Source organism: Lipotes vexillifer, unplaced genomic scaffold (genome assembly GCF_000442215.2).
Source record: "Lipotes vexillifer unplaced genomic scaffold, Lipotes_vexillifer_v1.1 scaffold1691, whole genome shotgun sequence".
In the NCBI taxonomy this organism is placed as follows: Eukaryota; Metazoa; Chordata; class Mammalia; order Artiodactyla; family Lipotidae; genus Lipotes; species Lipotes vexillifer.
In genome coordinates this window covers 179,228-200,983 of record NW_006789046.1, presented here as the reverse complement: position 1 = coordinate 200,983, position 21,756 = coordinate 179,228, and the positions used below count along the sequence as shown (strand labels likewise).

At 51.8% G+C, this 21,756-nt stretch overlaps 1 protein-coding gene across 3 annotated transcripts in view; it reads right to left on the bottom strand.

Annotated features, from left to right (window-relative positions):
* The window catches only part of CSNK1D (casein kinase 1 delta), a 39,435-nt gene that overhangs the window by 2,328 nt on the left and 15,351 nt on the right, over positions 1 to 21,756 (bottom strand). Inside the window, exons 3-10 of one of the 3 annotated variants that reach the window (XM_007462295.1) lie at positions 12,406 to 12,554; positions 11,923 to 12,151; positions 11,430 to 11,600; positions 10,807 to 10,955; positions 8,654 to 8,825; positions 7,927 to 8,066; positions 3,806 to 3,870; positions 539 to 2,671 (exon numbers count right to left, since the gene is read on the bottom strand). In XM_007462295.1, coding sequence (XP_007462357.1) covers positions 3,838 to 3,870; positions 7,927 to 8,066; positions 8,654 to 8,825; positions 10,807 to 10,955; positions 11,430 to 11,600; positions 11,923 to 12,151; positions 12,406 to 12,554 — 1,043 coding nt within the window. In that variant the 3' untranslated portion in view covers positions 539 to 2,671; positions 3,806 to 3,837. Of the gene's footprint in view, positions 1 to 538; positions 2,672 to 3,805; positions 3,871 to 7,926; positions 8,067 to 8,653; positions 8,826 to 10,806; positions 10,956 to 11,429; positions 11,601 to 11,922; positions 12,152 to 12,405; positions 12,555 to 21,756 lie in introns of those variants that run through there. The other 2 variants (XM_007462294.1, XM_007462293.1) reach the window with 2 other exon arrangements.

Genomic DNA, 21,756 nt, shown 5'->3' with positions numbered 1-21,756 from the left:
ACTCCAGGGGGAGGGGGAAGCGGAGGCCATGAGCCCAACAGATGGATGGATGATGTCCCCTTGCAGACGCTGCCTTGATTAGAAAGGACAACACCCGGGGCATGGGGCATGCAAGGTGGTGTTCTCACTGGGATGGCGACTGCCAGGTCCAAGCCCCTGGGTCCCAGCAGAGGCCCACTAGCAGCCACTTCGAGCACCCACCACGGGCAGCAGGAACATGGCTATGTGTCAGCTACCGCGTGCTCTTCACTCCCCAGAAAACCCAAGGTGGGTGGAAGCACTTCCTTCCCATAAAGGTGGTTAAGGCAGGGGACTGGTATGTGCACATGGCCTGCACTGGCGACAACTCAGCCACATCCATGCCACGTCCCACAGGCTCATTTTCCACCTACTCCTGAGCAGCTTACAAAGTACACCAACAGGCTTCAAAAGGACAGACACGAACGCCCAGTCTCAGAAAATTAGTTTCAAATAGTTAATCTAAACAAATCAAAACTCAAACTGATGAAATAAAGACCACATGGCAGGGGCAGGGAATAAAGGTAGAAGTCGTCATGAATTTATTATTTACACGGTAGTTAAGGACACAAATACAGTGGTCATACAAAAGCGCAGTTCAGAGACTTGGCAACGGATACACAGGTTGATACAGACATTCCAACTATGTTTCCTGCAAGTCAGGATGGGGAGTTAAATAAGGGGGGGGACACAACTGTCCACAACCACACTGCTGAGGACTCGGGGTCAGAGTCCACTTCTCAAATGCCATTTGCAATTTCAGGTGGAAACCTGGATGCAGAATGTTGGGGCTGCGGCTGCTAACACCTTGCTGGGAAGGGGAAGCCCACCTCTGCAGAAGGCACTGGGCCACAATGAAAGCCCTCAACTCGCTCTGACCCACGCGAACTCCCTCTGCACTCCCAGAAACACAGCCCGACCTGGCCAAGTGCCCACACCCCAAAACACTTACAGAGTAGCCAGCTCAGGAATCAGAAAGAAGTAAACAGCTGCATTCTGTGCCATCAACAGCAGTCAGGGCGTCCTAGGACCAGCATCCCTGTGCTGGGACTTTGGGGGCAGGAAGGGAAAACAGACGTGGACACCTTTTAGGTGCCCAGCTTCCTACGAGTGTCCCAGTTTCCAAACAGAACACACTGCAGGGGGATGATGCGAAGAAATGTGAAAGTACCTATGAACATATATATTGCACCTCGTTTCCAGAGACGGGGGCTCCTGTCTACCGGCCACCACTACTACCTGGTGCCTCTGCTACTGCAAAGTGAGGGAGAGTGTCTCAGGAAACCACCTGGAGCTGGGCTGCCGCAGAAGGTCTTTCTGGGGAGATTCAGCCCTGCTCTGACTCTTGGCCTCTGTGGGGTCACTATGTCCCAGGGAAAGTCACAAAAGTGGGTGACCCTTCACCCTCCTGGACAATCAGGTCATCAGAGTCACCTGCTTCTTGGCACTTCAGAGTGGATTTCCTTGGGCTCGCTGGCCTTTCTGAGCAACGCTGGCACCCAGGGCAGATACCATGGCCCTTGGTTTTGAGCACATAGATATTAACACAGATCAAGGGCCAATCTGCACTGGTAATATTGACAGTCTACTTAGAAAATCTCCCAGATTCAAAAGCATTGAGGCAACCACCACCAAAATAATCACACACGACTCCACGGAGGGGCCCAAGTCTCTCAGTTTGAAATCCTCTCCCGAGGGATCAGCGACACGACACGAAGCCACAACTTCTGCAGTCTTCAGGCTCAGCTTCCTTCTCGCTGCATCTGGGAAGGTCAGATCGGTGGGCTGCTCTGTGGGGAAGCACCCGCTGAGCCCATGCGTGTAGCCAGCACTTTCTAACTGCTCTGATGATTCAAGAATCCCAGCGGGTCTGCAGTGAGCAGGCATTTCAGTTTACGGTGGGGAAAGGAGCATGACAGCCAAAACCAGGTTAATGAGGTCACGAGACACACGGCACACACGGACACACACGTTACTTACACACGCATATACACGTGATAGAATTTCTGATGAGAAAATCCCTTCTCCACAGTGACCACACAACAAACCACGAGACGCAGACCACGGAAACCCACGTGCTCTGCTCCCTGCCTCACTCCTTCTACACGAACTCCACACCAGTGCCTGCTTTAGAATTCTTTAAAGTCAGCATCTTCAAGACCACAAAAACAGACATGAAAGAAACAATAAAGACAGATTTCTTCACACAGATTTAAGCCAATAATTTTTAGCAAAATGATACAAAACTGTCTTAACCAAGTAGATCGGTAGTTACAGTAGACTCGGCAGGGACACGGGTGCGCCACCACGGAGGGGACTGAAAGGCTCTTGAATGGGAGTTTGATTCTCTCTGCAACCGTCTCACTGCTTTCGTCCCAGCCCCGCTAGAACCAAGTTCATGGGGGCTCAGTGCAGCCCCTGGCGATGGCAGCGCTTGGAGTCTGTCCGGCTGGGTTTGTGTTTTGTTTCCCCCATGGGCGTCGCTGGGTGGGTGGCCTGGAGAGGTCCCGGTGTTAACATTTCGGTTCTAGACCGGGGGCGTGTCACTAGTAACAGAGTAGATCAGCCATGCATTGTCTGCCCTCAGCAAAAAGGAGAGTTCTCATCGGTGCACGACAGACTGCAGACCACTGGACGCCACCCGACCGGGAATCTGTCGGAGCCAAAGCACAGGAGAAGGTCAGCGTGAGGCCAGAAGAACAGAGCCGGTTGGCCTTGGGCAGAAAACACCAGTGACAGTGCCCTGGTGGGGAGGAGGCAGATGCCGCCTAGGCCCTCTGGACACGCGCATCCCCAGCTGCTCTGGAAGGTCCCTCGAGTCTAGGATACGTGCGGCAGAAAGAGTGACAGGAAGACAGGGAAGGAAGAGCCATGCAGGCAAGGAGGCTGTGGGGCCGCGAGCTCATGATCAGTCAGACCAGAGTCCAAGCGGGCAAGAGATGCTTGCTCCCAGCCCCCCTTCCTGGAAAGTAGCCTGGTGTTCCGAAAACAGGGACCAGGCCCCAAGCGGGCACTGGGACTCCACGTGGGGCAAGACGTGAAAAGCATTTCCCATCAAGATGTCCCCAAGAGTGCAGTCACGTTACAACTGCAGCTGGTCTCCCACCGCAGCGCCGAGTGGACAGAAGCTGCAAGCCCTCGGCCGGGAGGAGCCACAAGAGTTGCCACCAAGAGGGGAGCCTGGCTTGGATGCCCAGCCATGCACCAACGGCAGGGAGCGGGTGGCTGTGGCTGATGGGTGAATACAGACGAGAGCGTGGTGGACAAGATGCTAGGCAGAGACCAAGTTCAAAAAGAAAAACAAACGAGGAAGACAGAAATCAGTGCTAAAGGAAGAGAGATGACAAAGCCGGGACAGCAGGGACCATCAGGAGTGTCTCACGCAGCAAGAGTGCAAGAGCCCCTGCCAAGCGCGGCCCCCAAAGCCAGCATGACACGACACACGTCCAGCGACCGACCTGGAACCACGTGGCCCCGAACCTTCTGAGGCCCCTGGGGCCACTGGAGCTGAGACTGGGCTCCTGCTCCCCACGCCGGCTCCCAACTGGAGACCACAGCAAAGGCCAAAGGCCAACAGACAGGATTCTGGGGTCACCCCAGACTGGACAGCCCACCACAGCTGCTCTAGAATCCACGTGAGGAGAGGACCTGGGCCAGGGGCCTTGCTCTACCTGGGGCACCTGGCATGCAAGCCCGACCCCCTGCGTGCTCCCTCTGGTCGGCGAGTGGGCGGCAGCTCCCACCCCGCCCGGCGCCTGCTGAGGAGCCCCGCCGTGAGCACACTCACCCAGTGCTGCCTTCCGACGGGGAGACGTGCAGCTACTTGCCGTGATGTTCGAAAGGAATGCTATTCTGAGGTGGGGGGAAAAGACAGCTGTTGGTAAGGGTTACGCTGGCCAGACCAGCACGTGAGGCCCTCCTGTTTCCGCAAGCACTGCCTCGCCTTGCCTCAACCAGGTCCATGACCACTGGCCAGGGCCGCTCGAGGGGACACAGGGACACAGGAGCTCAGTCTCGCCCCTCGAGAGTGGGCCCTGGACATGCAGCCGCTGCTGCTCCTTGAGGATGGATCTGTCAATGGGGCCAACAAGGGAGACCCTTCCCAACTCGCACGTAGTAAGAAAACTGGATGCCCAGATGGCAGCCCCTCCATCAGCTCTCGGGACCAGCAGCTCCCCAAGGCCTGTGCTTGGCAGGTGGAGAGGACACCACCTCCCTGTGACTAAAGGACTGGACACATTTCCTTACTGACACAAGGAAGAGGACACGGTTGTGGACCTTACTTGGGGCGCAGGAATTAAAACGAGTAAGCCTGAAGGAAAAACTGGCACCACGGACCAGCATCACATTCTACCAATAGCACTGGATGGAGGAGGCCCTCCTCACAAAGAGAAACATGACAAACAGGTTCATCCACCAGGAGCCCTTCAGTCTCCACATTATTCCAGCTGGAGAGGCCAGATTCGCAGGCCGGGGTCAGGGATGTGGGTACTGTGGTCCCTGGAGAAGCACGTGGGGGCGAGGAGGAACGGCCAGGACAAGCAACACACGTCACGCCCTCCCACCTCCAGCTGGAGAGGGTCGGCAGGGCCCTCCCCCAAGCAGGCAGGCGGCTCTGGGCACTTTTGTGCCGAGGATGAGCTACTCCTTTGCACTTGGTGCATTGGCACAGGACGCAACCTCTCCTCTTCGAGGGGCAAAGAGGAAGTGGGTAGGAAGCAGCCCCCGCTGGGCCACAGAGAGGCCAGGGTCTGTGCACACGTGGTGCCGCCCCCTGGACTGGTGTGTCACTGCCCCTACCCCCATCGTATCTTTGCGGGGAAGGGCGATGAATGGAGGCCATAGAGTTGTAAAAGCTGGAGCAACTCTGACCACGCCCTTGGTGGACAAGAGCCTTTCCGAGTCTCTTAGGAAGAGCGCCTGGAGGATGACCAGAAAAACCCAAAGGACCGAGCTGTCCCCAGGATGAAGGCCACCGGGGACACGCCCTCAGGGGCTCTGTCCTCAACGTGAAGATCCTAAGGAAACCCCCAGGGTGACTAGGGTGCTTCTTTTGGGAGAGGATACCCCCAAATCAAATCTCTTCAGAGACTCCCCCCAGTGCTCAGGCCCACATGACACTTCTTTGTATGGAAAGCAGAGAGAGAACCAGAGAACAAAGACACGTGATTGTGAGGACAGACCCTGGAGCTGCGTGTCGTCAACGCTCATGGGTCGGTGGCCTGAGGGGTGGACACAAGCTGGAGAAGAGGCTAGACTAAGACCCATAACTACCTGGCACCCTCAGAACCCTCTGCCTCTTCCGTTTCCCTCAACAATCCTCAAAGCAAAAGACATTTTCTTGTGTTAAAAAAAAAGTTAAGCCTGTCCCTTCCTTGGTCCTTGATGGCTGAGGTGTTCTAGGGCCCTCAGCCAGGCCCACTTGGCCAGGGGCAGCAAAACACCTCCCAGGACCTGCTCCCAGCTGCTGGCTCATGCATTCCAGGGCTCATGGAAGAAACGTGTTAAGCCCTTTCCGTGTCTTGTGGTCACAGAGGAGGGGTGTGGGGCCGGGAGCCCTAAGCGGCCCAATCTCATCACTCTGGCCAGACTCGCTGAGCCCCACAGTTCAAACGACCTGCGTCTTCAGCCTTTTTGAGAGAAAATTACCATATAAGAACCCATTTCCAGTAGAATTACTAGTGAATTAGAAGTGTTTGGTAAAAATACTATTTCACTTGATTAAAGAAAACTGGTCAGGAGCACTTCCTCTGCCTGGGCACACCTTGCTCCTCTGCCAGGAGACCAGCTGGACACCACAGGACCGAGGTTCTGGGCAATTCTCACAGACCCTGTGCCCTCCTGATGAACGTGCTCAATCCACCACATTCAGCAACAAGCTACACCTACTGCCCAGCAAGCACAGGGGGAGGGCAGGGCATCGTGGTGAAGCAGACGGATGCTGCCCCAGTACATGGCCAGGACCTGGGCTTCGGTCATTCCTGAACTCGCCACCTGCCCACCCAGCAGACACCACCGGGTAGTCCCGGCCCCCACAGGACCCCTGCCCACCCCCACTGCCCACGGGAGGAGACCCTGAAAGCTAGTTGAGGAAAAACGTCTGCAAGCAGGTAAAGAGCTGCTCTGCTGAGGGAGGCACGTTAGTGAGAACAGAAAAACAGCAAGGAAAGCCAGATGGGGAAGACGACATGGGTAGAGGTGGCCCCGGGGCCAGGCCCTGCACCTCTGAGCACACTCGCCTTGCCAGAGAGAAGACAAACATCAGAAGGGGCATCAGAAGACAGGAACCCACAGCACGTCACCAAGTGCTGGGCACGACAATGCAGAGTGACCACCGGCAATACGCCACCCCCCACCCCCCCGGGTTCTCTGCTGGGGGAGCACCTGGCCAACGAGAATGAGGACAGAGTCCCAAAGGCTGGAGGTGCCCATGACAAACGGCGTGAGCAGGCTGGCATTTCCAGTCTGCCCAGGGAAGACAGCCAAGCCTCCAAAGCTGGCCGGGGGCTGGGGGCCACACGGAGGGCAGCTGGAGAGAAAAGGTCCCGTGGCACATCCCAGCACAACTGCGGGGGGGGGGGGGGGGGGGAAGTGAAAATAAGGATATTTTCCCACAGGGGTTTATCTACCACTGACACCATCTTGTAGTAGAAAGTGGAGTGCATCCATCACCTGGTCCTCCTTGGAAGATTCAGATAGCACTCACTGTTTCTCCAGCGTGTTGTAACATTGGGTGAGGTGGTAGACACCAGACGATTAACATTTGTGATTTTCTTTCTTTGCCAAGGTACGGACATTGCTGCAGGAGAAGAAGTTGCCATCAAGCTTGAATGTGTCAAAACCAAACACCCTCAGCTCCATATTGAGAGCAAAATCTACAAAATGATGCAGGGAGGAGGTATGGTCTTTACCTGTTAAGAAAACCAAGGTGGTGTTTGTTGAGGGAGAATACAGATGTCATGAATCACAGTCTGGTTAATTAGGAAAAGGGGCAGAAGCGTTCATACCCTTGACCCCATCCTGTGGCTTCCTTCAGATACTGTCTGAGAGGCCTGTAGAGGGGCTCACTCGACAAAAAGAAACATCATTTTATGCTTTTTGCATAAATATTCTCTTCCTTAGTTTCGTATTACGTACTGGTGTCTTTGAATGCAGGCTTGTGTGAACGCTGACCTGGAGCTTGCTGCTGGTCCTCCTGTGCCGCCTTGGTCATGCCTGCAGCTTTGGGATGGTCCCTGCAGACTCTGCTGAGTGAGACCCCTTCTAGCTTAGTTACTGTCCCCATTCTGTGAAACCTCCCCTTGGGCCTGAGGGTACCTGATATCAGAGTGCCCATCCTGATTTCAGAGTCTACCTTTTAGAATTCTCTGGACTTTGAGATTGTTTGGCTAATGGAGCAGGAGGGGGTTTTATTGGGGGTCTCAGAGTCCTGAAGACACCATAGCATTTTGAAGGGTGTGCCTGTGCTGCTCCCCAAGGAGTTCAGGAAGCCCAGGCACATCCCTGAATGTCTTGAGCTTTCTCTGGGGGCAGGGCTTCGTGTGTGAAGAATAGCTGTGTTATTTCCTTTTGGATACCCTTCGAAGCAGAAGCCCCCATGATACTTTCATAGTTGTGGCCGGGGGGGGGGGGGGGGGGGCGGGGGGGGCCTGGACGTAGAGCCCTTACCCCACAAAGCTTGTCACAGAGGCTCTCAACCAACGGGCCAAACTGCGAGGGGCACGACATTCCCCCAATGGTTAAAACACCCAAATATGGGGAGAAAGAGAAGGCAGGAAAGAAGGAAAGCCTTCGAAACTACCATCCCACTCTGCTTGGAGCCCGTAAGACCAGACCAAACATGGAGAAGCCAGAGGCCTGCAGCGCCCAGCCTGGGTGAGAGCAGGCGCCGGCCGGCGGGGCGCGTACCTGTGACGTGGACATGCGGGAGGTATCTTGCCGGCCCGTGAGGTCGGACGAGGAGATGTTGACTGGGGCACCGCGGTGCAGCCGCATACTCACTTTCCGCTCTCTTTCCATGCCGGACACGGGCCTAGGAGAGGTGTTCGCTGGAGGAGAGGGAGACAGGGGCGAGCGTGAGGCCTCGGAATGCGGCCCCACACTCCAGCACGGGGTCTCTCCTCGGGAACCACGTCTAACAAGGACCCTCGGCTGCCTCGGTGTCGGGCACAGGACAGGCTCTTGTACCCTAAGACTAAGCCGGCACCACAGGCTCTGCTGATGCCCCGGGGGCGAGGCACCAGGTGTCCAGCGGGAGGGCAGCCAGGGCCTCTGCCTACAACGCTTGTCTCGACAGGCAAGGAAGAGGTTGGAGAGGTTTGTGGTGGAGGATGTCGTGCCATGAGAAGAACAAGAGGCAAAGCAACAGAGCTCACAGGGAACACAATCCTTCAAGAGGCCAACGTCTGGGAAACACATTCCCGAAGGCACTGTCCCAGGGCGTTCACTGGCCTAACTTCGGAAATAAGAACTGATCACAGTAAGGATGCACATGTCTTCACCCACCAGGCACTCCTGCCTAGACCCCACGAGGTCACACACTGGAGTGTCCAGAGCCAAGTGACACTCAAAACAGAACCCCCACGGCCTGCAGAGCAGGGGCCGGGGTGCAAGCTGTAGCCCCGGGACCACTCACCAGTGTGTGAGGTAGGGGTGAGGGGGGTGGGAGGAGCCACCTCCTGTGTCCCCCTCAGCCGGCCCGAGGCCGTGGAAGGGAGGCCGCGTGTGGCTGGATTTCGGGAGTGTCTCAACCGCTCCTCTCGGTCCCGGCGTTCCCGCTCAGCATCGTCAGCTGCCCGGCTGGCTCCCTACAGAGGAAAGAGGGCGAGACCAGAACTGAACTGGGTTTGGTGAAAAACCACCTGAGGTCCTTGGCTGCTACTTGAGAAAACACAGGGGCGTGTGGGACAGTCTGCCCGCAAAGCCATCCACAGCCTTGCAGCAAGCCAGGCACTCTTCCCCTCTGGGTCCACGCATGGCCCGTCCCACGACCGTGGGCGAGCAGAACGAGGCTTCTCAGTCTCCTCAGCACAGCAAAGGAAACCCCCACCCCATCGCCTCAGCACCCCCTCAGAACCCAGACACCAACGGCACCTGGCGGCCCTCTTCTCTGCGACCATTCACACGGGGATGGGAACCAGCCCAGGTCAGAGGTGGCCCAATGCGGCGACAGCTGGGGGAGTCCGCAAGGCAGGCGGGAGGGACAGCATTTGGTTGGCTGAGGGGTCCAACTGGAGCCCAGACGCCCGGGCCAGGCCCATGTCCTGTTGGTGCACTTGAAATAAGGAGGCCGGCAGCCAGGATCATCCCGGGGGGGCCATGCGGTGGACACCGCCTAAGCTAAGCTAGTTGCTCCCAGAACAGCTAGTTACACTTTCAGTGAATATCACACCAGAAACACAGGGACATTTGATTTTAAGTGGCGACGCTAAGATACCTGCCCTAGTAGAGGTCACATCCTAATTACCAGCGCTGTAAGGCAAGAGTCTGAAAACTGCAGCCCACGGGCCAAATGCAGCCACACCCGTTCCTGCAAACACGGTTTTCTTGGCACAGTCACACCCACTCACTGCCGCACTGCTTGGGCGGCTCTCCAGTTACAACACAGAGTTCAGTGGTTGCACCGCTGTGCTGACGGCAAAGTTAAAATTATTGAATGTCTGGTCCTTTACAGAAGAGGTTTGCTGAGCCCCTCGGAGGGATGACAATGTTAGAACAAAGAACTTATTAAAGTGGCTCTGGCAGGAGGCCCACCCTGATGTTCAGACTCCAGGTAACCTGCAGCACCACTCCCAAAGGCTGTCCTTCGAAGGCCATCCTAACAGAGGGGCCTGGCACCAGGATGGCATGGGCGAGGTCCAGGGTAGCCTGGCTCTGCAAGCTGGCCCCTGCTCTGGGAGGCTGCAGCCCCCCACCCCTACCTGGTCCCTGTGTGAACATCCCTGCACCTGTAATGCCATGGGATAAGGCTTCCTGTTTTGCACCCTCTGAAGGGGAGGTTCTGTTCCTCCATCAGATTTTGTCACCCTAGAAACGAGCCCGTTTTTGTTTTAAGCTCATAGAACACATTTTTAATGAAAGAGAAAGTGGAAATCAAAAAAAAACTGGAATTCTGGCTGTAGTGTTGGAGATTAAACAAACTCACACAACAGATTCAGGACAGGCGGCCTGTTTTAGAGAGGAAAACAAATTAAAGTTCAAGCCCCCCCCACCCCCAGCCCCCGCAGCATGCCTGCGCACAACACAGGCTCACACTTAATGAACGAACTGGGTGACAAAGGAAATCAAATGTAAGTCTAGCTCATCACAAGGCCAAACGCAGACCTAACACACAGCGCCTCCCAGGCCACCCACCCCCTCGGAGGCGGGGCCTCGGCACAGCCTGGTAGGGGGAGGAGTAGGGAAGTCTTCACCCAACCCGGCGACAGCCACACCCCGTCGACAAGGAACTCACAAGCCAGAGCAGCCAGAATGTCCTTAGGATGGATGATGATGATGATAAAATGACCTCAGTGTTCTAAGTAAGAGCCTTGGTCCGGGCAGACCTGCACTGTGGACACACCTCAGGCCCAGGAACCCCAGAGCCCCGCTGCAGCCTTGAGGTGCCTTCTTCACTTGCCGACAGGCATCTGGCTTCTCAGAACCCTGCGTGCTCCCCGTGTGGCAGCCATGCCTCCTGAAGCCCCACCCCGTGGAGCTCCCAGGAAGGGACGGCAGCAGCTAGTGGCCTTCTGCTGACCGGCATGCCCCTTCCACGCTGAGCAGTCAGTGAGCTGGGGGCGCACTTACGAATTTGAGCATGTTCCAGTCGAACACGTAGTCATAGGAGAAACCCTGGCGATGGAACAGGTTCCTGAAGAGCTGTCTCAGGTATGAGTAGTCAGGCTTATCGTCAAATCGCAAGGAACGGCAGAAATTCAGGTACGTGGCGAATTCAGCTGTAAAACACCATGAAACTCAGAGGTAACCAGCAGTACCCCTGACTGGGAGCCAGCATGGTGTCTATCCACAAAACCCTTGACCGCTCCCAGCCACCCAAACAGAGGGTGTGAAAGCTGGAACCTGAAATACGAGCATGCTTTGAGGAAAGAGGCTGAGAAAACTGAGCACACAGAGCATAACAGAGTTTCATCTGAGGCATTTATCACAGGGGCAGTCCCACAAAAACAAAAGGAAAACTCCCTGAGTTTTACGGCTCAGGAAGGTAGAGGAGCGCCAGGGACAGAAGGCTGAGGCCAGTTAAAGGGCAGGCCACCTGCTCACTCTTCACCTCCCCAACCATGCAGGATATCAGTGGGGCCTTAGCAGCCAGCCTCTGGGGGGCTTCCCTGGTCCCTTTCCCAGAGCCTCACAGGCCCCCACCCTCCCACAGAACCACAGGGTTGGCTTGCTGTCCACCTGAGGACACTCACAAGGGTAGCCTTTACACAACACCTCAATGGGAGTGGACATCTTCTTCTCACTGATCCTCTCATACTTCTGCCTCTTGGTAGCAGCCTTCAGGCCCTGCCAGGGCAGCGAGCCCAGGTTGAAGTACATAAGCACGTAGCCCAGAGACTCCAGGTCGTCCCTTCGAGATTGTTCTGGGGAGAGAGGAAAGCGGGTCAAAGCGGCAAACACCCCGCTTCCTGGGGATGAACTCAGAGCCACAGGGAAGGACACCTGGATTCCTTGTTTCAGCACAAGTGCCCTTGCTGTGCTGTTCAGAGACGCACCACCACCTGTCAGGAAGCCCCAACACGTGCCTGTCTCCCCACGCCCCACAAGGTAAGGTCTCCAGGCCCGGACACCAGCCTCTGCTACAAAGGTTTGACGCCAGCCTCCACACCCAACATGCTAACCACCCTCAGGGCCCCCAGGAGGCTGTAGGACAGCCGGACCTGTGGCCGGGGCAGGACGGCTCACCGATGCCGAGGTGCGTGTTGATGGAGGCATACCGCGCCGTCCCGGTGAGGTTCTTGTTCTCGCGGTAGGGGATGTGCTGGTGGGTGCGGGCGTCCCTGTACTTCTTGGCCAGCCCGAAGTCGATGATGTAGACCAGGTTGCCCTTCTTGCCTAGCCCCATGAGGAAGTTGTCCGGCTTCACGTCTCGGTGAATGAAGTTCTTCGAGTGAATGTACTCAATACGACTAATCTGCAGGTGGAGAAGCAGGGGTGAGAGGTTGAACCCCAGGCAGTAGCCTGGCGGAGGGAACCTGGGGAACTCAGGCCCACACGCAGACGCACCCTGCCCGCCAAGGATCACTATCTTTCACAGAGTTAACGAGCTTCCATTTTCTCCCTGTGCACTAACAGCGCAGCCCTGAAGGCCTCATCAGACTGATGAATCAAACCGAGCTTGTGCTGAGCACGCAGGCTGCCCTTCACTTGAGAAAAATGAAGTCTTACCATTTGGTCAGCAAGGAGCAGGACGGTTTTGAGACTGAACTTCCTAGAGCAAAAGTTGAAGAGGTCTTCCAGGCTGGGTCCCAACAGCTCCATCACCATGACGTTGTAGTCCCCCTCAGCCCCGCACCACCGGATGGTGGGGATGCCCACTGCAAGAGAGCCCGTGTCAGTCTGCCTCCTGCGCACCTGCACTGAGGGCACCTGTGCCCATGACGCCAGCAGAGGACTGGGCAGGAGCAGTCAGAAGTGACGTGCGGAGAGGGTGGGAGGCCAACTTCACGGAAGGGGTGGGACGAGGGGTTCAGGAGGAGAAGCTACACTCCCTCCCATACCCCCAGTCTTCCCGTAACTGACATCCTGCACCAGTGCGATGCTTAATTAGTGCTGATACACCGTCATTAACTAAGGTCCACACTATTCAGGTTTCCTCAGTTTTAACCTCATGCCCTCCTGCTACTCCAGGACCTGTCTTGGACCCCACATGACATTTACTCCCCACATCTCCTCTGGCTGCTCTTGGCCGGGATGGTCTCTCAAACTTTCCTGGTTTGAATGACCCCAATAGTTTGGAAGAGGGCTGGGCAGGGATGTGCAGACTGTCCCTCTGCTGGTTTGCCTGATTTTTTCTCGTTATTACTCTGGGCTTGGGGGAGGGAGACCACAGAGGGAAAGTGCCCTTCCCACCACATCCTGTCAGGGTCTGTGCTCTCAACACGACTCCTCACCATGGCTGTGCCCTTGGTCACCACCTGGCTGAGGTGTGCCTGTCAGGTGTCTCTGCTGGGGAGTTCCTCTCTCTCCCCTTTCCATCCTGTTCTCTCTGTGGGGACGTCACCACATGCAGACCACACTTAAGGGGGTTGTCTGTGCCCCCTCCCGGAGGGCACAGCCATCTATATATATGACTTGGAATGCTCCACACAGATTTGTCTCTTCTCCCTGTTTACTTCTTCGGTATTTTTTTCCTATCAGTACGGACCCATGAGTGTCTATTTTATACTTTGGTCTGTACTCCAACACTATGTCACTTATTCTGTTGTTCCAAGCATCCCAGCCTTCGTTGCTCCTCCGTGGCTCCTGTGGCCCTTTAACACCCCATCACTGCAGGCTCTGTTTGTTTTGGGCACTGCCTTCCTTTCTGGCACTATAAGACCCTAAACAGTTTTAGTTTTGATATCAACGGGGCAACTTTTCATTTTAAAATACATTTTGCACATTACGTGAGAACAAATTTAACAAATCGATAGGTTATAAGGCATAATGTAACAAAAGCCTGTGGCCCACCACACAGACCAGGGATGTTCCCAGTAATTGCATCTACTTTTACTCCCCTTTCCTCCCACACCTGCACCCCCCAGACAACAAATGCACAGGACTGTACCCCTTCCTTGTTTTTAGTAAAGTGAGAGTGTGAGCTATGAAATACTCCACTTGGAGAGGACAGCACACTTCATCTATTCTTCCCTCATCTGCACTGTTTGGGGTTGCTTTCCCCATTATAAACAGTGCTGCTAAATACATTCTTACGTATGTCTGCTGAAAATTCTCATGTGAAATTCTTGTTCTTAGCTAGTTTCTCCAGGTATAGACCTAGAAACACAGGGTACAAATTATCTAACTATACAAGATAATGTCAAACTGCTTTCCAAAATAAATGACCCACTTTACAACTCCACCACAAATGAATGCGTTCCTGCTGGATGCACGGTCTCGTCAGAGCTCTTAATTTCTATCAGTCAAGTGGTAGATGTAAAATGGTGTCTCACTGAACTCTCAATTTGGATCTTTTTTCATTATTTATTGGCATTACATGTTTCCTCTTCTCTAAAATGTCTATGCATATCTGTCATTTTTTTCATCAGGGTGTTTTTTTTCCTATTTATAGCAGTTCTTTTATAAATTCTGGATATTAAACTATTATCTTTTTTATGTGAGGAAAATACCTTTTCTCAGTTAATGGCATGTTTTTTATTTTCTTTTGGAGTCTTTTGATGAGAAGAGATGCTAAATTTTAACAAACATGAATGTATCAATCTTTTCCTTTATAAGTAATGTGTTTGGTATCTTACATAAGACACCCTTCCCGAACTCAGAGTCAGAAAGAGATGCTTATTATATTAAGAGTACTTCTACTTCCAGCCAAGATGGAGTAATGGGGACCCAATTTACCCTCACATCCACAATAACCAAGAAGAGAAAAGAGAACAAAGAACATACAGAAAGACATAGGTTTTCTAAGACGCTGAACATGAGGCAATGAATGACACCGACACCTGAGACACAATGAGCCCAGACTGCCCAAGTCCTGCCTGAGAGTGTGAGCAGAGAAGCAAAAACTGAGCAGATGAAAGTAGCATCGTCTCATAACTAAGCTGAGGAAGAATTTGAGGAACATTAAAATACCCAGCACACAAGAGGGTAAAATTCAGTGTCTGGCATCCAAAGATTACCAGATATGCCAGGAAGCAGAAAACGTGATCCACATTGAGATCAACAGAAACTGAGTTAGAATCATTAGAGAAGAGCAATAAAAGTTACTATAAACTATAACTGTATTCCATGTCAAAAGAAGTTAAACAAAGGCACAACATGACAGAGATATAAAAGACCCAAATCGGGCTTCCCTGGTGGCACAGTGGTTGAGAGTCCGCCTGCCGATGCAGGGGACACGGGTTCGTGACCCGGTCCGGGAAGATCCCACATGCCGTGGAGCAGCTGGGCCCGTGAGCCATGGCTGCTGAGCCTGCGCGTCCGGAGCCTGTGCTCCACAACGGGAGAGGCCACAACAGTGAGAGGCCCATGTACAGCAAAAAAAAAAAAAGACCCAAATCTAGGGACTTCCCTGGTGGTCCAGTGGTTAACACTCCACGCTTCCAATGCAGGGGGTGTGGGTTTGATCCCTGGTCAGAGAACTAAAATTCCACATGCCGCGTGGTGCAGCCAAAAACAAGAAAAGAGAAGACCCAAATTTAACTTTCAAAGATGAGAACTACAAAGTCTACGAGGAAAACTACACTGGGTGTGTGATTAACAGCAGACCAGACACTGTAGGAGAAAAGACTCGTGAACTTGAAGGCACAGCAGTAGAAACTACTGGAAAAGCCAACACGAGCTTCAGAGCTGTGGGACAACATCAAGGTACCCGCCGTCTGTAACTGGAGGAGAGAGGGGAGGAGTGGGACAGAGGACACGCTGAAAGAAAGAGCTGAGAAAAACGACCCACAGATTCAGGAAACTCAACAGGCCCCAAGCATAAGTACCATAAAGAACACAACATTGACATAGCTGACAGTCAAATCGCTCACTAGTGATAATAAGAACATCTTGAAAGCAGCCAGAGAAAAAAGACATGTTAGAGCACAGTGGAGGAACATCTTCCAAGTGCTGAGAAAAGAACTGGCAATCTGCCGAAAAACACCTCAGCAGAGACAAAATGAAGACATTTTCAGATACAAAAAGTGTGATGAATCAATCACCAGCACTGTGACATATGTAAAAGGATTTCCTTCAGGCAGGAGGCAAATGATGCCACATGGAAGTCTGGGCCTACAAAAAGGAATGAAGGGGCTTCCCTGGTGGCGCAGTGGTTAAGAGTCCGCCTGCTGATGCAGGGGACACGGGTTCGTGCCCCGGTCCAGGAGGATCCCACATGCCGCGGAGCAGCTGGGCCTGTGAGCCATGGCCGCTGAGCCTGCGCGTCCGGAGCCTGTGCTCTGCAACGGGAGAGGCCACGACAGTGAGAGGCCCGCGTACCGCAAAAAAAAAAAAAAAAAAAAAAAAAGAAAAAGGAATGAAAAGCAATGAAAATAACAACATAAGTGCATAAAAAATTATTTGAATTTAAAAGATGACTGCTTAAACAAAAATAACACCGCACTGCAATATTTACAACATGTAAATATAAACACATGACACCATCACGCCGGCAGGTGGGCAGGTGGAAGCCCCCGCAAGGTCAGGTTCCTCTGCATCCTGCTAAAGAGATGATAGACCCGGGCTTCCCTGGTGGCGCAGTGGTTGGGAGTCCGCCTGCCAATGCAGGGAACACGGGTTCGTGCCCCGGTCCAGGAGGATCCAACGTGCCGCGGAGCGGCTGGGCCCGTGAGCCATGGCCGCTGAGCCTAAGCGTCCAGAGCCTGTGCTCCACAACGGAAGAGGCCACAACAGTGAGAGGCCCGCGTACCGCAAAAAAAAAAAAAAAAAAAAAAAAAGATGACAGACCCTAACTCAACCACTAAAGTAACAACACAGAGATAGTGACAGAATTCATCAAAGGAGATCATCACAAAAAAAATCATTAAGAAATGTAAAAGATACTTGATTAATCCAAAATAAGGTAAAAAAGGAGGGAAATGAAACAAAGACCAGATGAGACAAAAACTAACAGCAAACCCAATCCTGTCATTAATCACACTGAATGTAAACACCACAGGTAAGGCACACTTTCTCAGATTAGACAGAAAAGGACCAGTTATACTGCCCTGCCCACACCAAACACCCTTCAGATACAACTAGGTCACAAGGAGGACAGTGTATCACACTAACATCAGATAAGAGAGCAGAAGGGCTATGTCAGCAGCAGACACAGTAGAATGTGTAGAAGAATACTTCCAGGGATATTACCAGTCATCTCACAGTGATAAAGGCACTGACTGATCAAGAAAACATAATTCTAAACATTCACGCAGCTAACAAGAGAGCTTCAAAATACATGAGGCAATACTGCAAAGAGGCAGAGACAAATCCACAATCTTACTAGAGACGTCAATCATCCCTCTCAGTAGATCACACCTCTTTCCTCAGGTACGCAAGGAGCATTTATCAAGACAAACCACATTCTTGACATAAAACAATAAAGCTCAAAAGGATTCAAGTTATACAATGTATGTTCTCAGAAGACAGTGGAATTCAATTAGAAATAAACAACAGCTCTCTGTGAAATCCCCAAATATCTGGAAGCTAAATAATACAGTTCAAAATAACCCATGGATCAAGGAAGAAATCAAAAGGGGAATCAGCATTTGAACTACATGAAAATGAAAGCTTATCAGGATTTGAGATGCTGCTATGGTAGGGGGAAAATTTATAGCCACAAAATGTCTATACTACAGAAGACAGATCAATGATCTCAGCTTCCACCTTAAGAAAATACTTAATTAAACCCTAAGCAAACAGAAGTGAAATAAAAGATCACAGCAGAAACCAATGAAACAGAAAACAGAGAAACAACAGAGAAAATGACAGAGACCAAAGCTGTTTCTTTGAGAAGATTGTTGATAAATCTCTAATCAGACTGATCAGGGAAAAAACAGAGAAGGCACAAATTACCAACATCAAGAATGAGAGGGAATTCCCTGGCGGTCCAGTGGTTAGGACCCTGAGCTTTCACTGCCGAGGGCCCAGGTTCGATCGCTGGTCAGGGGAACTAAGATCCCACAAGCCGCATGGCGCGGCCAGGGGAAAAAAAAAAAAAAAAAGGAGTCCTTCCAGAAAGAGTAGTTACAAGGCCCCAGAGCAGGAAAAAGGGGTGGGGTTGAAATAGGGAGGGGAAATATAAACAGCTTTATGCCAATACATTTAATAACTTAGATAAAACAAACAAGTTATTTGAAAGACTCAAACCACCAAAGCCCTTGTATGCTGCTGGTGGGAATTAAGTACAAGCAGTCTGGCGGTTTCTTAAAGAGGAAAAACATTCGCTTACTTTTGGTTCAGCCATTCCACTCCAAGTCACTTACTCAGGAGAAAAAGAAATGAACGTCCTTATGAGTATCTACACAAAAGTTCATAGCAGCTTTGTGTGGAGTACCTGAAACCTGGAACCAACCCAAATGAACAGGTGCAAGGACAAAGAAACCACCTACACGAGGGAGTACTTCTCAGCAATAAAAAGGAGTAGCCATCGATACACACACAAAATCTCAAAGAAAGAACACACAGTACTACTCCCTGCACAGGAAACTTTGGGAAATGCAAACTAACCTATAGCAACAGAAGCAGATGACAGAGGGCGGGGTTAGAGGAACCACAAAAGGACCCAACAAACTTTGAAGGGCGATGGATGTGTTCGCCGCCTTGATTATGGCAATGGTTTCATGAGAGGACACAGGCAAAACTTCTCAAATCACACACTCAAAACACATGCAGTTTGATTCACCTCAATAACGCTGATTTAAACAAATCAAAATGTTTTAGTCTTCCTCTTCACACTGAAGTCACCTGATCCACCTGAAAGTGGAGTTTGGGGTGAGGGGAGGCAGGACTCCCAGAGACCTCAGCACCGTGTGTTCACAAGGCCCCCCTCACTGACCGTAACACCTCTTCCGTTGAAGTCAGAATTCTGTGGCCACAAGGGTCTTTCTGTGTCTGGAGTGTGGGTGGCACAACACTGCAGGTGACCACACGTGACACTCCAAAAATGGACACAGTCCACACTCACATTTCCCCAACTGCATGTCCAGTAACATCCTTCAGGCTAGTCCCCCTGCCCAGGGTACAATCTAGGACCATGCACTGCCATGTTTAAGTCTAGAAAAGTTTTTAAATCTTTCATCACAGAGACATATTTGAAGAGTTCAGGTCAATTTTGAACTGTCCTAAATTTGATTTGCCTGATTGCTGGTTCTGATCACCTGTCAGAGGGAAATCTGCCAGATTTCTCCACCAAAAGGTACTTCCCTCTTTGTTATTGTAAGGTTTTTTTGGCCGCAATGCAGCGCACGTGGGATCTCAGTTCCCCAACATGGGATTGAACCTGGGCCCTCAGCAGTGAAAGAGCAGAGTCCTAACTAGACCGCTGGGGAATTCCCGTCTTTGTTATTAATAAGTAATCTGTGGATGAAGCTTTGAGGGTAGCGTCAATACTTAAGTTGTACATTTGCATCCACCTTTGATTACCGTCTAAACCAATCAATAATAAGTGCCCACAAAGTGGTGACTTTCCATTTCTGATTGTTCCTTCTGCCTCTCTGTGAAGCTGTGTGTGTGTGTGTGTGTGTGTGTGTGTGTGTGTGTGTGTCACTGTGGACTCATGAATTCTCCTCCCCTCCTCCACGTGTTATGTAAATTTAAGGATTATCTGTTCTAGTTCTGTGAAAAATGTCATGGGTAATTTGATAGGGACCATTCACTCTGTAGATTGCTTTGGGTAGTAAGGCCATTTTAATGATATTCATTCTTGCAATCCAAGAGCATGGTATATCTTTCCATTTCTTTAAATCATCTTCAATTTCCTTTATCAACGTTTTACAGTTCTCAGCATATAAGTCTTTCACCCTCCTTGGTTAGGTTTATTCCTAAGTATTTTATACTTTTTGATGCAATTTTAAAAGGGATTGTCTTTTTACCTTCCCTTTCTGATATTTCATTGTTGGTGTAAGTAAATGCAACAGATTTCTGTATGTTACTCTTACATCCTGCTACCTTTCTGAATTCGTTATCATTTCTAGTAGCCTTTGTGTGGAGTCCATATATAGGATTATATATATATATATATATATATATATATATATATATGTATGTATGTATATAGTATCATGTCATCTGCACATAATGACAATTTTACCTCTTCCCTATCAATTTGGATACCTTTTATTTCTTTTTCTTGTCCAACTACCGTGGCTAGCTAGGACTTCCAATACTATATTGAACAGAAATGGTGAGTTTCCTCCACGTGCTATAATCCATTGTTCATTTTGAGGCTTCAACTGTCCCAAACTGGGGCAACAGATGCCACCTCAAGCTCTCTCCCGTGTCCTGTGGACTCATGCCCTTCAGCGTCCGAGCACTTCTTTCCTTTCAGCCACATGCTCCAGATTCACCTTCCTTCTTCCTGCCTCGCCCTGGAATCTGGGCTCCTCTCGGTGGGGAGTGATACTAGAAGCCCAGCACCCAACTGGGTGCTGGGTCGTCACTAACACTTTCTTTGAGTGTGGCATTTGCACCTCAGTCAACCTGGCCCTTCGCTGCTCTGCGGATCCGTCAGCCTGTCCCTGGGAGGAGAGCCCTGCTGGACTCTGACTGGAATCCCCTGAGCCCTCTGAGCAGCTCTGCGAGACATCTTGCCGAGTCTTCCTCTCCATGAACAGAACATCTCCACTTGCTTGAGTCCTCATCAGCGTTCTCCAATGAAGTTTAAAACTTTTCTGCATGCAGGTCACACCTGGCTTAGGATTTATTCCTCTATACTTACAGTACTTTAAGAATGAAACTTTGGCCTCTGGACTCCTCTGGGGCCAGCAGCCACCTGACCAGGGATCTGGGCTCCGCTACTGCGGGCTCTGTGTGCAAGAGCTGCTTGCAGGCAGCTGTTCCAAGGAGCCAGCAGAGCTGCTGTGCGGTACTGGCACCTCAAAGTGGGTCACCATACACCTGGTTCAGCTTCCTATCCACGACCACTGGGGTCACACTTGGCCTCCAAGTGGATGTTCTTTGGGCCCCAGAGTCAGCTGCACACAGAGGGCTTCCAGAGCTTGAAGGAGGGAGAGGCAGTGGAGTTGGCCTTTCAGAAGTCCCCCAAGGGCCTGGAGTCTCTCCAGTTACCAGTCCTGGTGGGTGTTCTGTGTGGGGAGTGAGAAGCACCAGAGGGCAGAATTGAGCCACAGTGGGTCGCGCTTTTCGCGATCACAAAGCTTGAGGAACATAGTGGCAAAAGCAGGGAAAGTGTGGGTAGGGGCACTGCCACCCCTACCACGGCATCCACCCTCTTCCCTCTTGGCAGGGGGAGGGGTGAGACAGAGGAACGCCAACCATGCTCCATGCAAGTAAGTGCTCGAGGGCATGGGGGAAATCCCTCAAGAACCTGCTTACTTATTGGTCTCCACCCCCAAATTTTCAGCTTTTGAAAGTGGCCAGGATAGGGAAGTGTTTTCCTTTTAAAGGCTATGTAATAATAACACTTCCTATGTCAGAGTGAGAAGACTGAGCACAAGACCAAAGCACAAACCACTGCTCTCTGGGAGAGTCTCTCAGGGCTGAGGCAGGGCTTCCCCTCCTCCTGACCCACTCTTGGGACAGGACGCCAGGCTGAGAGCACAGGGAAAGGGGTGGCTGGCGACAGCTGCGGACCTGCTACCCAGCCCCTCCCCCCTGCAGCCAGCACCACTTGTTTACTGCTCCTTGGGGTCCCACTTTCTCAGGATGCCAACTGCACTAGCTGTGTGCAAGTGACCCATCTTCTGCATTTTAACTTTCTCCTTGATAGAAACGTTCTGTGTGTTTTAGTCCCAGGAAGTGCACTCTCAAGCCCTTGAGCAATCCTAGGCAGAAGGCAGTGGCTCCAGGACTGCACAGGAGTATCTTTTGATGTTGTTATCAAGGAGAACAATGTTTTGGAGGGCAGAGCCTGCTGAA